Raw genomic sequence first — 15,698 nt, forward strand, 5'->3', positions numbered from 1 at the left:
TAGATGGCCTACTCCTGTTCCTAATTCTTATAAAGCAACAGGCTTTAATATTCTGTGGCATACTTCTTGTGTGGTGTATTTAACTTACTTTGAATTGCCGCCATTGCTACCACCATCAGTTATTCTTGAACCTACCAGTACTTACTCTAGTACACAGGTCAACATGCTCTCTCCAAACACAACCCAAGAGTGGAATGCTAAAATTTATAATTTGCAACATTGTGCATTTTTTACAGCAGTGCTCAGTTCAATTTTGCATGTGTCCGTGTGGGTAATGGTAAGAGATTTTTTTCAGGATGTGGTTCCAGGTTTGTTAGCTTGACAGGGGGTGCATGTCCCCAAGTCAGCTGATCATTTTGTGGCCTCACGAACTAAGGAAAACCAAGAAGTTGGTAGATAGATGGCGGAGGGAGCAAAGCTCTAAGCAAGATCACCAGTCTGCACCGTGAGTCAAGAAAATCACAATGGCAAATTGCAAGGAAAATTACATGTTTTAAATGCAATGAAAAACTTGGTTACTGCTAGCAGAGGGGATCTTGGGTGCTTTTGAGGAGGCCAATGACCACCATGATATATGAGACTGCTAACTTTTCAATAACCACCAAATGCAACAAAATTGGTGCAGTTCCTATGCTTGATTGAGATTTACAAGTGGCAAATAGAATGCTTGTGTAATATGGGTATAGTGTGTTGCTGATACAACTACATCTATGGAGTGATCCATATGTACATACAGCCTTATCTCATACACCTCTAGCATGGGATCAGTTCATTGAGCTTCACACCTCCCAGGCTTCTCTGATTGATTATACTCTCTGATGTTATGAACATCAGTCTATCCCATAGTATGCCTCCTCAGGATTCTGAACAATTATAGCATGGCCCTCTTTGGTTAGCATTGGTTCTACCATCTGTTTGGAGTTTGGAGGCTTTTGCTCCTGTATACTAGTCAGTGTCAATTGCTATTGTTGTTTGCTTCTGCTTTTTAGTCAATTCCTGAGAAACCACACAAGCTGCCTCTAAATAATAGTATATTTGTTCTTTAATAATGGGTCATATAAACATGCAAGTTATTGGTTGCAATTTTAGCACATGAATACAACTTATTTGAGTACTTTGCATCTGTCCTTGCTAGAGAAGCGGATGCTGCCAATGTAGAAGTAAAGGAGGAGGCAGTAGTGATACTGGATAGGATAAAAATAGATAGAGGATGTACTTAAAAGGTTGGCAGTGCTCAAAGTAGAAAAGTCACCCAGACAGGATGGGATGCATCCTAGGTTCCTTAGGGAAGTAAGGATAGAAATTGTAGAGGCTCTGGCCACAATCTTCCAATCCTTCTTTGGATATGGGGAGGCTGCCAAAGGACTGGAAGATTGCAAATGTTACACCCCTGTTTAAAAAAGGGGAGAGGGATAAACCCAGCAACTATAGGCCAGTCAGCCTAACAGCAGTGTTGGGGAAACTTTGAGAGACAATAAACCGAGACAAAAGTAATTGGCATTTGGAAAAGTATGGGCTAATAAATGAAAGTCAGCACGGATTTGTTAAAGGCAAATTGTGTTTGACTAACTTGATCGAGTTATTTGATGAAATAAGAGAGGGTTGATGAAGGTAGTGCAGTTGATGTGTATCTGGACTTTCAAACGGCATTTGACAAAGTACCACAATGTAGACTTGTTAGCAAAATTAAAGCCCCTGGGATGAAAGGGACAGTGGAAGCATGGATACAAAAATTGATTAAGGGACAGGAAGCAGAGAGCAGTGGTGAAAGGTTGTTTTTCCAGACTGGAGGGAAGTATACAGTGGTGTCCCCCAGGGGTCAATATTACTGCTCTTTTTGATATATATTAATGACCTGGACTTGGGTATACAGGGCATAATTTTAAAGTTTGCAGATGATACAAAACTCGGAAATGTGGTAAACAATGAGGCGGATAGTAACAGACTTCAGGAGGACTGACAAACTGGTGAAATGGGCAGACAAAATCTAACAGAAGTGTGAAGTGATACATTTTGGCAGGAAGAATGAGGAGAGGCAATATCAACTAAATTGTACAATTTTAAAGGGGGTGCAGGAAGAGAAAGACCTGGGGGGGAAATGTACACAAATCTTTGAAGGTAGCAGGACAAGTTGAGAAGGCTGTTAAAAACACATATAGGATCCAGAGCTTTATTAATAGAGTGAGAGTACAAAAGCAAGGAAGTTATGCTAAACCTTTACAAAACACTGGTTAGGTCTCAGCTGGAGTAGTGTGTTCAATTTTGGGTGCCACACTTTAGCAAGAATGTCAAGGCCTTGAAGAGGGTGGAGAAGAGATTTGCAAAATGGTACCAGGGATGAGGGACTGCAGATATGTGGAGAGACTGGTGAAGCTGGGGTTATTCTCCTTGGAGCACAGAGAAGGTTGAGAGGAGATTTGATAAAGGCAATCAAAATCAAGAATGGTTTTGGCAAGAGTAAATAAAGATGAACTGTTTCCTGTGGCAGAAGGGTCGTTAACCAAAGAACACAGATTTCAGGTGATAGGCTAAGGAACCAGGGGCTAGGTGAGGAAACATATATTTTTTTTCCAAACACAGCGAGTTGTTGTGATTTGGAATGCACTGCCTGCAGGGGTGGTGGAATCAGATTTAATTGTAACATTTAAAAGAGAATTGGATAAATTCTTGCAGGGGAAAAAATACAAAGCTCTGGGGAAAGAGCAGTGGAGTGGGAATAATTAATTACTCTACCAAAGAGCTGGCACAGACATGATGGGCCGAATGGCTTCCTTCTGTGTTGTATAATCCTATGATTTATACAACATTCATAAGTATGCTATTTTAAGAGACATCAATATGTGTATTTTAAATAGGTTAATACTGGTTTAAAAAGCAGAGGAATTTCATCACATTTTAAGATTTTAAAACATTAAAATCACAAGCAGTAATTTGTAGGCTAAAGTAGTATCTCCTGACTCCTACCATGGATTACTCATCCAAAATAAGCAGTTCAACTATACCTTGGCTCTTGGCATCTCCTTTTCTTCTGAAAGGACACAAACATGGGTATTCCTTTCTTGAAAATGATTGCTATGATGCATGTTCAATTTGCTAGACTCGTTTCTAGTAATGTTTCAATGGCGATCTGCTCCTGAAACAGGTGCTCATCCTCCGAAGCAAAATGGGCTAAATATTGTAGATACACCTTTCTAGAATGAATACCCTATGTTTAGAAATTTAAAATGTGCATTACCCTGCATTAGATAAAGGCATACCAATAGGATACCACATCCTCTGCTACACAAGATTTGATCCCAACTTGTATGGGTCACAAACACAAGTAGCACTGCTCATCAACCAGTCAGACCACTGGTTTCATCTACAGTACTGGGGCTCAATGAATCACACTGAAGGTCAGATGCTACTTTCCAAATCAGGCACCTTAGAATCTTTATCTCCATAGCCACATTCTACAGGTATTACTATAAAGCAGCCCCAAAAAAGAGAAAGTCACGGGAAGAAAAGTCCGGACGTGGAGGTTGTGAAGAGGAAAAGGTGGAGGTTGCAGGGAACATTCTGGAAAAACTGAAAAAAAAATGATTAGTGAAGCACCTATGTTTTACATTTTGGGTGCCAAATAACCACAAGTTGTTTCTTACTGCAACCAGTTTCTTAAGATAGGGACTTTCTCTTTAAGGATTCAATTTTATTTCCCCTGCTGCAAGCCACTTGTCTTCACTTCCTCTGGAGGTCATGAAGCTGTTTTACTGCAGATTTTGCCATGAATTCGGTCAGCTCTGCAGCAACCCATTAGAGGCCACAATTCTAGCTGAGCGAGCAGTATAAAAGATTTAAATGTTTTGGACAGTCTCAGGCTGGCTGTAGGTATGATGTGAGGCATTTATTATTAAGATATACATAAACAGGTGGAGGGGTTTATTTTCCTTTCCTTGGTTTACATTCTATTTCCATCACATTCTTGCATACACAAGGCATGCACACAAGATAATCTGTTCTGTTTCTTGTGTGTTGGAAGTCAATTAATACAGCTTTGAAAGAAAATATTCTGCAGCAAACATTAACCAAGTAATTTTCAATGTAACCACTATTAACTTCAAAAACAGAGGCGAGAGGATTACACACTGTCAGTCCAATAGCAGCAATCATGTTTTATTTATTTTCTCCTTAAAACCATGGTTGCATTCTCCGGTATCATGGTAGCAAACCCAAAATCTGGAAAATATTCACGGAATAGTTCAAGCAAAGTGGATATATCAACAAAAACCATCCAATCAATTCATACTATGTCCATGTTAACATCAGCTTCAAGCTGTACAGTAAACCTCCATTCACCTGAATGATACTCAAAGGCCACAAAGATGTCCATGGCTATCTAATCTAATGGACAAAGCCATATGGGAAAAGCAGCAACTTGCAGGCAGAAAGGGGAAAGAACGGATAGCAGGTTACATAGGATAGATAAGGATGTTAGTGGATCATTTTATTCATTAAATCAATACATTTTTGGGCTGAATTCAGAGATTGGTTGTGCTGCCTGTGTTACTGATCTGTGATAATGTTCGAGAGTTACTGTAGTCCGCTTTTTATAATAACCTCAAGTTAACTGACACATCCGCTTATGCACTTTGTGGCATTCAAAAAGCAGAGTTAAGGATCTACTGGACTCTGAAGAAACTCAGTCCCTGTCTACTAAAAAAAATCAATGAGGTCTCCAATCTCAGATGCACAGATTTTAGTAATCTTGAATAGACATCATGGTGTGCTTTTTTTAAGCACTGCAATTATTCCTAAACAGATTTTTTTTGCCTTTTTATACTTCATAAAAATAGGTTTTAAATGGTTGTTCTTGTACACCAAATTATTACCCCAGAACCAACTAACAGGAACAGAGCAACATCACAAGCAATGGATTATTCTGATGTGTGGATTTTGAGAGAGGCACACAGGACTCAGATTTGCAGCATTCATTGCCAAATATATATTATAAATTGTTTATGAAAAATCAAAATTAGGTATTTCTTTTAAATAGAAAAGATCCTATTTTAGACTGAGAATATCAATATGCCAGCTACTTCTATTTAGTCACAAAATCAGTATTTTAACATTTACGAATCAAAGCAGCAACTGCAGACTCCAATTTAAACAGCGAATGTTATCTCCTTATTAATCTTCTGTTCACCACACCGTTGATGGTTTACAATTTACAAGAGAGTCGCAATCATATGGAGCTTATATATTATACCAGTCTATTCCACTGGACATTTACTGTAGAAATTCCTGATATTCTAGCAGTGCTTTCTTCCTGGTAGTGCAGTCTTTCCTTTTTGTGCATGCTATAGCATCAGATGCCACATTTTAAGCGATGAAGTGTGTCTGAGGAGTGATGAGGTCAATTTTGTGATCTGTAGGATTGGCAGAAGCTTCATATGTGCAAAGTGTCACTTCATGTCTGCGGCCCTGTCAAAAAAGGGGAAAAAAAATTATTCTACATGCTGCAGAGCTTTTGTTCCTTAATTCTATCAGGAGGATTACTTTCTGAAATTTTTGTTTAAATATACAATTTTTTCTGTTCATTAAGAGCGTGATGTTAGTGGCATGGAAGACACACTTTTCAGAAGCAGTGTCGCTTTCAAGTATTCCCAGGTCAGGTAAAGCACAAATTGGATTACACAGAGAAGCCATCTAAAAATTTGGCTCAGTAACGTGCCTCAACTCCAGCTTTAGAAAAGGTTAATGTATTCATGTAATATTTTCATTTTGCACCCAACCATCCTCGTGCTCTGTCTAAATAAGTTATGCTGCCAATTTAGTGCAAAACTATGGCAAAGTTTTGTGTTGTGAATCCATAGCCACTGGAAACTGAGTTGAAACTATGCAAACATAGGGCCCCTCACAGATGTCAGATGGCTTTCACCCCCATCTACCTGGCTAAGAGTTGAGCCCAAGCATCGAGATGATTTCAGTCACTATTTTACCCAATTTCCACCCCCCCAAAAATAGCGTGATTTTAATTCTTAAAACATTAGAGGCAGTATAGTGCTAACTGCAATGCTGATTTAATCAAAAAGAAGGGGGAAAAAAATAAAACTCCTACCCTTGATTTTCTACAAACTTCAGCTCATCCAAAACTGCTACACAAGAACATAAGAAATAGGAGCAGGAGTAGGCTGCTCCGCCATTTAATAAGATCATGGCTGATCTGATCATGGACTCAGCTCCCCACTTCCCTGCCCGCTCCTCATAATCCTTCACTCCCTTAATTGCTCAAAGATCTGACTATCTCTGCCTTAAATATATTCAATGACCCAGCCTCCACAGCTCTCTGAGGCAGAGAATTCCAAAGATTTACAACCCTCAGGGAACATATTCTTCCTCATTTCCATTTTAAATGGACAGCCCCTTATTCTGAGACTATGTCCCCTAGTTTTAGTTTCCCCTATGAGTGGAAATCATATCATCCAGGAGAGGAAGGATGAAAGTAACAACATTTAGAGATAAACAGGTAAAGGAAATTAAAGACGTTTGGTTGTTAGTCATATTTCCAGGAGATGGGGGAGAAGAATCAGGATATTCACATATGTACATGGAAAATATCACCCATACAGTATTTTATTTGATTGTAAAAAAAATTTCAGTGAAATTACTTTAATATATTGAACTAAGCACTAGCTCACTGAAAATATCTTGCATTTTTCCAAAGGCTCTCAATCACATCATATCGAGATCAATATTTTCTGTACAATATCACTCCAAGAGTAATGTAAGCTCTTGCCAGTGAATTATTTTTAACTTTTCAAAGCTAATTTTATTGTGCCTTCAGACTCACCTCTGACCACTCCCCTCGCAATCCTACATAATATATTTTTGAAATCTCTGCACCAAAGTTTTTGGCTATGTGAATGGAAAGATGGTGAACACTGGAGAAACGGGCTATCCTGGAAAAAAAAAAGGTTAAACACCTTCATGAATTATAAAAAATAACTGGATAGAAATGTTAAAAATGTATAGAAGCTGGTGTAGTTACTAATTGGGGATATTAGTACAAATAGTTCAAGATACCACTTTCTGCAGGTGTCAGTGGGTAATTATAAGATGGTCTCTATAACAAGTGGTAGAACTTTAACACTATTATAATATCGGTTGATGGCTCTTGCAAATGTAAAAGAATGCCATTTAGCTAATTAACTATTGTGATCATGTTGTTCAATACCACTTGGAAAAGGTCTGTACATGACAGTGATAGCAAAATTGTTTGGCTGGCCTGCAAGGAAGGAGGTAGGAGTATTTTAGGCTCTCACCCTTCTGGCAATGATGTGTTTTTGGCCACCTTCGATGGCAAGCAGCTAACTGCAAATGCTGTTTTTGGAGGTGCAGGCTAAGACTATCTACTTTGCTCGTGTGCACTGCCTCTGGCAGTAGGACCACTGCTCTGGTTACATTCACTGTTTGCCACCAACTTTTGATTTGTCATCCGTATCAAATTGCAAATATTAATGGGCTATGAATGAATTTCAACTGGTGCTTAATTTTCAGCAGTTTTTTTTGTTGTTGCAGTAACTGGGTTGAGATTATCCCAATTAATTTCACCTAGGTGTACTAGATAGGCTTCCATCTAAGCAGTCTGGATTCGAACCCAAGTTCTCAAGGTAAAAGCTCAGTGTGCTAACCCACTATACTACCAAAGCAACAAACACCTAACATTGACAAAATCCTTGAATAGTTTGCTAGACAACTGGATGTGCTAAACATTGTTAATGTATTTTTGGAACTTTGTGCAAATTATGGAAGAAACTTATTTTTATCTACAATCCATTATCAGGCAAAACCAAAACTTGGTAAATAATCTTCTCCTGTGGACCATCATTTATTAACTTTGAATAACGTGTAATTAGTTTCAGTTCCATATTCTTACCAGTTTAAGAGATTTTGAGATGGATTGGGGGAAATTGGTCTTCACCAGTCGTGCAAAATGCGCTCATGGCGAATTGGCAGCCCATTTTTACATTGTGCTTGATTTACTGTTCCATTAGAAAAATCAGACAGGCTGCTGATTTACTGAGCGCGTTTTGCATTACTGGTGAAGACCATTTTCACCCCCCTTTATTTTTTAGCACACCAAAAATGGACATACTTTGTGGTATATTCCAGTTCCCCTGTGACATCTCGGTTCAGCTGAAACACCTGATCAGGTTCTCTGCCTGTGTCATCAAACGACATATGTGGAATGTTCTTATACCTGATTAGAAAACAAAAAGAACTTGATTAGCATATTCTACATTACTTAAATGAATATCCTTTGTGTATAAATATTTTAAAAAGGACAAAATCTCCAAATTCATTTCTTACTTTAGTTTTCTTCCCTCTTATTTATCTACGAAGAGCCACAAGACAGCCTCCTTTAACTTGTAGTTATAACTTGCCGCAAAGTTTAATAAATCATTATCAATGCTGTACTGTAATCAGTTGGCAGTAGAAGTGCTTGTCGCAAGGCAAGAGGACACGGTCAGTTATCTGTGGCTCTATTATAGTGTTTGTCCTCTGGGAGCATGGGAGAGGTCAACTAAAAATGTTCTCAACTGTGGCTGACGGAGTGTCAGGAGATGGACTTTGGGAAAGAGATAACTGACGATATTTCCCGTCCAAACTAGCATCCAAGAAAATCATAAGAAAACATAGAAGAAAATCAAGCTGGTCCATGACACAGAGTGTGTACAACTTATCCCACTCCACTATATCTCCTGCTGCCCCGAGCTGGCCTCCCCCTCTTCCTGCTGCCACAGCCTCAACATCCCAACCGGACAGCCTGTGCTGCAATAGACTCTAACCTGACGGCTTGTCCCACAGCGTGGAAAGCCATATTTCTGGCCATAACCAGAAACCACCTTTAAGTTGTACAAGTGTTACTCTGCCTTTACTATCAAAGTTACACATTAAGCACTTGAAGAACAAGAGGGAATCCTGCCCTAGACTGAAAGAACATGAAAGTGGCATTCCCAGGAACTGGTTTTAAGTTCAAGTGCTTACTGAGCTGAGCTGAGGAAGGTTGCGTTACTTAAAGTATATGCTGCACTTATGTTACAATTGCCAATTTACAGTATACTCTCAGTATGTACTTTAGAGGCTTCTCCAGCTCTATATTGGGAAAGCTTTTTATTAAATCTTCTGGGGCCAAGCAGAATTAATAAACAGCCTTTATTCTCATCCTTCCTTGCTCATTTGCTGCTCCTAACCCCACCCCTTATCAATACTTTGCCTCCTCCCCACTTGCCACCCCTCCCACCAGTGCCACTTCCCCCATTCTGACAAAAACCACGATCACCCATGTCCCCAGTCGTGATCTGTGAACCAACCTTACTTTCTTTAAAGCTTTAAAAACAGTAAAAACACTGCAAACGTTTTGAAGAACTCATGGCCAATTTCCATGTCATGGTTGAGAACACCGCTATAGCATGTTTTCCAGTGGCATCCCGCAACCCCCTTGCAATGCTCTCTCCGCCGATGATCCCCCCTTCAGTACTCCCACAGCCCAAAACCACTCTTCCGCCACTGCAACACCCAAGCAATTCCCTCCCAGCACAACACTCCCATCAGTACAGAATGGTCGCAATTCCATGAGAAGGCCTACCATACCTTCTCCAGGCAACCAGGGCTGGTCAATAATTGTAGCCTTTTCAGCATTGCCCAAATCCAAAAACAAGATTTGGGGAATGAAAGAGAAACTATGTGGAACTGTCCCCACAGGACATTTATCAAGGTGCACAAAGTTCACTATAAATTAAATTGTACATGATCTGTGGAAGGGCTAGGCTTGATGGTTTCTTGTGAATCTGTAACTTCAGTCATTCACTAAGCATTAAGATGAAACATTTTGTGTGGGCAGACTGTTGAATACAGTTTTGTAATTCAATGGTGTCCCAGCTGTGTAATTTATTCAGATCTAATTTTCAATCCCCAGAATAGCCCAAATTAATGCTCTGAAAATATAGCACACATTAACAATTGTCATGGTACTCATCCAAAATCTATTCCTCTTGTTTACTGGGATTGTACATTTTTAAAGTTTGGTGTCATTCTGGTGAGGTTAACCATCACTTTTAGCACATTCAACAATTCAGTAATGCAGCTAAAAATATAATTTTAGAGTTAATAAATGTATCCAGTGATTAGCTGTCCAAAGACATGTTTGCAGTATTAGAACCGTCTGATGATTGACTGCTTCATAGAAAAAGCTTAAGGTGCATCTTTCCCAACATAGATTTTAAAATGCAATTCCACTTTTTAGAAGCTGTTATTTTTTATTGTAATGTTGAGCAGCTTAAAATAAAAACAACATCTTGTGACACTTACAGTCTCATTTCTGATGGATGGGTGTTATCATCTTCCCCCATTATTATTACTCCTTTGAGCTTCACAGTGCCTGTGAAACTAAAATGAGAGAGAGAATAATTACCAACTCGGACACCTCAGCAGATCTGGGGCCACATTCTGGTAAATGTAGATGTGCAGCAGGCCTCCTCCATACATCACTATAAGCAAACATGCATGTTTGAAAAAAACTGGAATCTGAGACAAGCTCAGATCCGATGCTTTACACTGGTATGTGTGTGTGTGTGTGTGTGTGTGTGTGTCTGCGTGCAGCCCCATGTCCTTACATGTCCCCTTTGATCTCCTGACTTGTTCCTCATTGTTGATGCTCCGCCCTGCCCTCTGGGACACTCCCTTCCTGTTTTCAAAAAAATCGTCTACAAACTTTCCTCACACCTTTTTGTTCCTGTACTCTAATTTCAACGACCTGTTCAATGTTGTTCTGCATTGTAAAGTATTCCAAGATGGTGTTTCGATGTGAGTAACCTCAAGTTATAAATGCAAGTTATTTTTACTGTGTACAATAAAAGCTGGCAGTTAGACATGGGCTGCAATTCAGTTTCTGGATTGTGTAGAGATTTATAAACTGGTCAGACTTTTCTCTTGGGGTCTATGAGGTCACAAGAAGCACTTTGTTTAACTACAGCTTCAAGGTTCATTTTCGGCTGTATTGTCCAATGAAGTTTAATAGTGACACCCAGTGGCAGACAGCCTATATTTCAATGCACAACAGAAATTAAATATTGCACGAAATGCAAGTGCGTACATTTCAGAGTTTCCTAATTCAATTACGTCGCTGAGGGAGGAAGGATGGAGTCGCAAAGCTCACCTGCTGGGAAGTGTTTCCCTAAAGGCTGGGTGTTGTGGAAGAGCTGAGGGAATTGGGGGTACAGTACATCAGGTTAATAAGGCTGTAAAACATTTAATGGAGTTCTAGGATTTATTACAGGAGGTATAGAATATAAAAGCCAATATTAAACCTTAACAAGACCTCAGTGTGAGTAGTGTGCAGTATTGAGCTCCACAATATAGGAAGAATATTGAAGCTTTAGAGAGGAAAGAATTCAGATTCATGAGGATGCTGTCTGGTATGAGGAAATACAAACAATGGCTTGAAAAATTGGGTCTTTTTTCATTAGAACAATGCAGATTATGGGACGATATAAAAGTGTTTAGGAAATAATGAGACAGGGTAGATAGAAACAGACTGTTTCCAGTAATTGAGGGGTCAAGAAGGGGAGGTCATTGTTCTAAATCATTTACATTTAATGTTGTATCAGAGAGCAAGAGAAATGTCTTTATACAGAGTGTTGTGAGACTGTGGAATTCACTTATAGAATTAGTGGCAGCACGGACCAACCCACACTGCGATCTATGGATAATAGGAGCATGCGTGCACACTAGGTCCGTGCAGCAGAGCAGGTCTCTAGTCATCTTGGTTAACCCTCGTCACTGGATCAAGACCTAGCTCTGTGCAACGGCCACCCCACGTTAAAAGAATCCATGCACAGGCATCTTCCACCCTTCAGTATGTAATTTGGGACCTCGAATGTCAGGTCCCTCATTGAAACACCTGTGAACTCATCCCTTTTTGGTGTTGAAGCAGGTCCTCCTCAATACGAGGGACTGCCTAATACTATACTAGTGGCTGAGGCATAAACCATGGACAGGTGGATGAAGAAAAAGTGATTAAAGGCATATTGGAACTGGGTGAGTAAATCTGTTTAGAACTATTTTCTCTAGTCGATGGTAAAGGCTGACACGGACTGGTTCTGCCAACTAGCCCGATTTCGTGTTGTAACTTCTATGTATTTACAGGGGAGCAGGAATAGACCAGAGAGCAAATTGTCCCCATGGCACTTTTACATATAACCAAAAGACCAGTTGACAGCAGCATTAACAAAGCTTGCAACCAGTTTTCCTGTTGCCTGCAGCTGTTATGCAGGTCATGAAACCAATGATTTAATGTACCTTCAAATTTCTGACATAGATAACAGTAAACTTTTTTCTGTTATACTTACAGAACACTTAGCACCTATTCATCATAATCATGTGGATTAACACATATTTAATAACATTTCAATGCTTGTCAAAATACTTTAAAACTATGTACATTTATATTTCAATGGGGTGGTGCAACCATGTTTAGAGGAGAGTGTTTTTTTTTTAAAATGGTACTTACGGAATATTAAACAGTAGCTCCTCATCATCGTCACTTTCTACAAACTGCAACAGAAAAGTTACAAAATACATCAGACAATGGAACCGTTTCCTTTCATTCAGTTACACTGATTGGCATTGCCTTTTGTTCAAAATTTTCTAGATCCAATATCCTGCACATCTATTTGACCACTTACAGTATCACTTCGAACTTGACATATATATGGTACTAAATTTACTAATAGCATGCGTGCGGAGGCCTGACCCGGCATTCGGCGCGGAGGCCCGACCTGCAAGGACCATCAGCAGGTCTGGGCTTTCAAAGGAGCGGTGTGCGGAAGCATACCACTTCAAGGTACAGCGCGTGCTGGTGCTGGAGAGCGACAGCTGTGAAGAGGGCAACTGGATTGGACATCACTATAACTCAGGTCGGTGATTGGAGCGTGGGCAGGTACAGCAGGAGAGGCGTGAGTTCGGGGCCCAGAAGAGGTGAAGCCCAGGGGCAGCATGGGCCAGCCCACACTGCAACATGTGTGCGCACTAGATGCGTGCAGCAGAGCTGGTCTCCAGTCGTCTTGGTTAATCCTTGTCACTAGACCAAGACCTAGCTCTGTCAAGCCCATGTGATGGCTGGTGTGCAACGGCCACCACACATAGCTCTCGACTTCCCTAGAGTTCAAAAATCTATCTATCTCAGCCTTGAATATACTCAATGATTCAGCATCAGTTGCCCTTTGGGACAGAGAACGCCAAAGAATTACAATCCTCTGAGTAAAGAAATTTCTCCTCATCTCAGTCTTAAATAGCTAACCCCTTATCCTGACACTATGCCCCCTAATTCTAGACTCTCCAGCCGTGGGAAACAACCTCTCAGCATCTACCCTGTCAATCCCTAAGGCAAGTATATCCTTTCTCTCAGATAAGGAGATCAAAACTGTGCATAGTGTATGGTCTTACCAAAGCTGTGTACAATTGGCACAGTCCCGGCCTGCAAGACCATCAGCAGGCCGGGGCCATCAGAGGGAGCAGCGTGTGGCGACATACCACTGCAGGAGGGTGACGGCTGTGAAGTCAGGTCGCTGACTGCAGTGCGGGCAGGCACAGCAGGAGGGGCGAAGGAGTGGCAAGAGTTTGTAGAAGGAAGTGACTGGGGCCCAGGAGAGGCATGAGTCTGGGGCCTAGAAGAGGCGAGGGCCCAGGGGCAGCACGGGCCAGCCCACACTGCTATATGTGTGCGCACTCAGTCTGTGCAACAGAGCTGGTCTCCAATCGTCTTAGTTAATCCTTGCCACTGGACCAAGACCTAGCTCTGTCAAGCCCATGTGGTGGTTGGTGTGCAACGGACACCACACATTAAAAAAATCCACGCACAGGCATCTTCCACCCTTCAACATGCAGTTCGGGACCTGGAATATTAGGTCCTTCATTGAAAGACCTGTGAACTCATCCCTTTTTGGTGTGGAAGCAAGTCATCCTCGATACGAGGGACTGCCTATGATGATGACTAAATTTGGTACTTTAAGTTTTACATTCTAATCATCAATTTAATTTTTATCCTGGTTACACCTTCAGATATAGTCATAAGCTGTAAATGAAATAGAATAAGTAGATATTTTTACATTTTTCTGCCTAGCAGTCCTGAAGAAACAGCTCACTATCATTTTCCTGGATATACAGATGCACAGTTTGCCATTGACTTTACATAACTGTACTCAGCACATTTAAGATAGCATTGTTTAGTAAGAATATTTTGCAACATCTGAAAATTAAAATCATATTCTAGTGTCTGCATGCAACTGTTCAGATGCCAAGATGGATGAAAAACTGCAATGAGATCTACAGAATTCATGTGCATTTTGTTTCCCTCCCACGTGGAAATTTTGTTTTGTTAAATTTTCTTCTCTGAAGACACAACTGATTAGCATTCATCAGCACTGCTAGCACTACAATAATATTCTGGTCTAGTCTGCCACTGCAGCAGAACTGTTAATGCGCAGTATGAATACTGCACAGTATGCAGTGAACTGATTATGGAAAACCTATCCTTATACATTTTAGCAACTACTTTACAGAATTTACATCTCTGTTGCTGTAACTTTATTGTATCAAACCATTACAAAAAATAAAACCGATGACTGCTTGGCCAGCCAAAATAAAGAATTTAAACATTGGCCTACTCAGCCCAGTCGACCCTGTAAAGTCCTATTCACTTAACATCTGGGGCCTGGTGCCAAAACTGGGGGAGCTGTCCCACAGACCAGTCAAAGCAATGGCCTGACAGTCATACTTTCAAAAATGTTACACATCAGCCAATTCTCTCCTGCTGGTGGGACAGGACATACCATCACCAGCCCTGATACATTCTGTCCCAATAACAGGATAAACCCCACCAGATATGGGGGCACCATTGTATGCATTCGGGGAGAGGACCTGTAAGTCCTTAACATTGACGACAGACCACATGAAGTCTCATGGACAAGCAAACCTCCTGCTGATTACCACCTCCCTCAGCTAATTAATCAGTACTCCTCCCTGTATATATTCAATCCTCCTTTGAAAATTACTATTGAATCTGCATCCACCACCTTTTCAGGGCAATGAATTGCAGGTTACAACACCTCATTGCGTTAATCCTCCTTTGGCCCCTTGACTTTTTGCCAATGATCTTAAATTATCGAGTGAAATTCTGCTCTGGTGGTTCATGACAATCAGTTGGTATCCTCGTGATAGCTTCTAGGCAATGATAATACATTACACATTTTGCTTTTATCATCATGAATAACAGATTTACTGTCAATGCCTGAACTTGATTCCAGGCCAGCACTATATTGCAATCAGCAATTTACCTTCAGTAATATGTCGCTCTGTAACTATGGAGGTTGTGAAACCTGTCGATAATGGCCAGTATCTCTGGCACTGCTGGCCCTACCTTAGTCCGGTCCTGCCTCTCCTCCCACGGCTTGAAGACCAGCTTGCCGGAGCCCTCTCTCGCCTCATTCAGGCACTCCAACCTCTCCTGGTCGATCTTCTTGAAGAGGCCGTACTCCATGCCTCTATCGGCGGGGTCTTGGTGCCCCTCACACTGGCACTGCCCGTGCCCGTGGCCCGACATTTTCACCCCGGCCCGTTGCTGTGCCGTGCCGTGCCGTAAGTTGTGTCCACGCAATTGT

General features: G+C 40.9%; 1 protein-coding gene across 2 annotated transcripts; it reads right to left on the reverse strand.

The window, feature by feature from the left end:
* Positions 1-4,125: 4,125 nt before the first annotated feature.
* On the reverse strand, positions 4,126-15,670 carry pithd1 (PITH (C-terminal proteasome-interacting domain of thioredoxin-like) domain containing 1). 2 transcript variants are annotated; one of them, XM_070898476.1, is made up of 6 exons: positions 15,458-15,670; positions 12,551-12,594; positions 10,351-10,428; positions 8,135-8,239; positions 6,830-6,938; positions 4,126-5,460 (listed from the first exon to the last, which is right to left on the reverse strand). In XM_070898476.1, the coding sequence occupies exons 1-6, from the start codon at positions 15,638-15,640 to the stop codon at positions 5,359-5,361; spliced, it is 621 nt and encodes a 206-aa protein (XP_070754577.1). In that variant the 5' UTR covers positions 15,641-15,670; the 3' UTR covers positions 4,126-5,358. The 2 variants fall into 2 exon arrangements, with proteins under 2 accessions (XP_070754577.1, XP_070754578.1); XM_070898477.1 differs by lacking the exon at positions 10,351-10,428.
* Positions 15,671-15,698: the final 28 nt, after the last annotated feature.

This window comes from Pristiophorus japonicus, chromosome 14 (genome assembly GCF_044704955.1).
Source record: "Pristiophorus japonicus isolate sPriJap1 chromosome 14, sPriJap1.hap1, whole genome shotgun sequence".
NCBI classification, from domain to species: Eukaryota; Metazoa; Chordata; class Chondrichthyes; family Pristiophoridae; genus Pristiophorus; species Pristiophorus japonicus.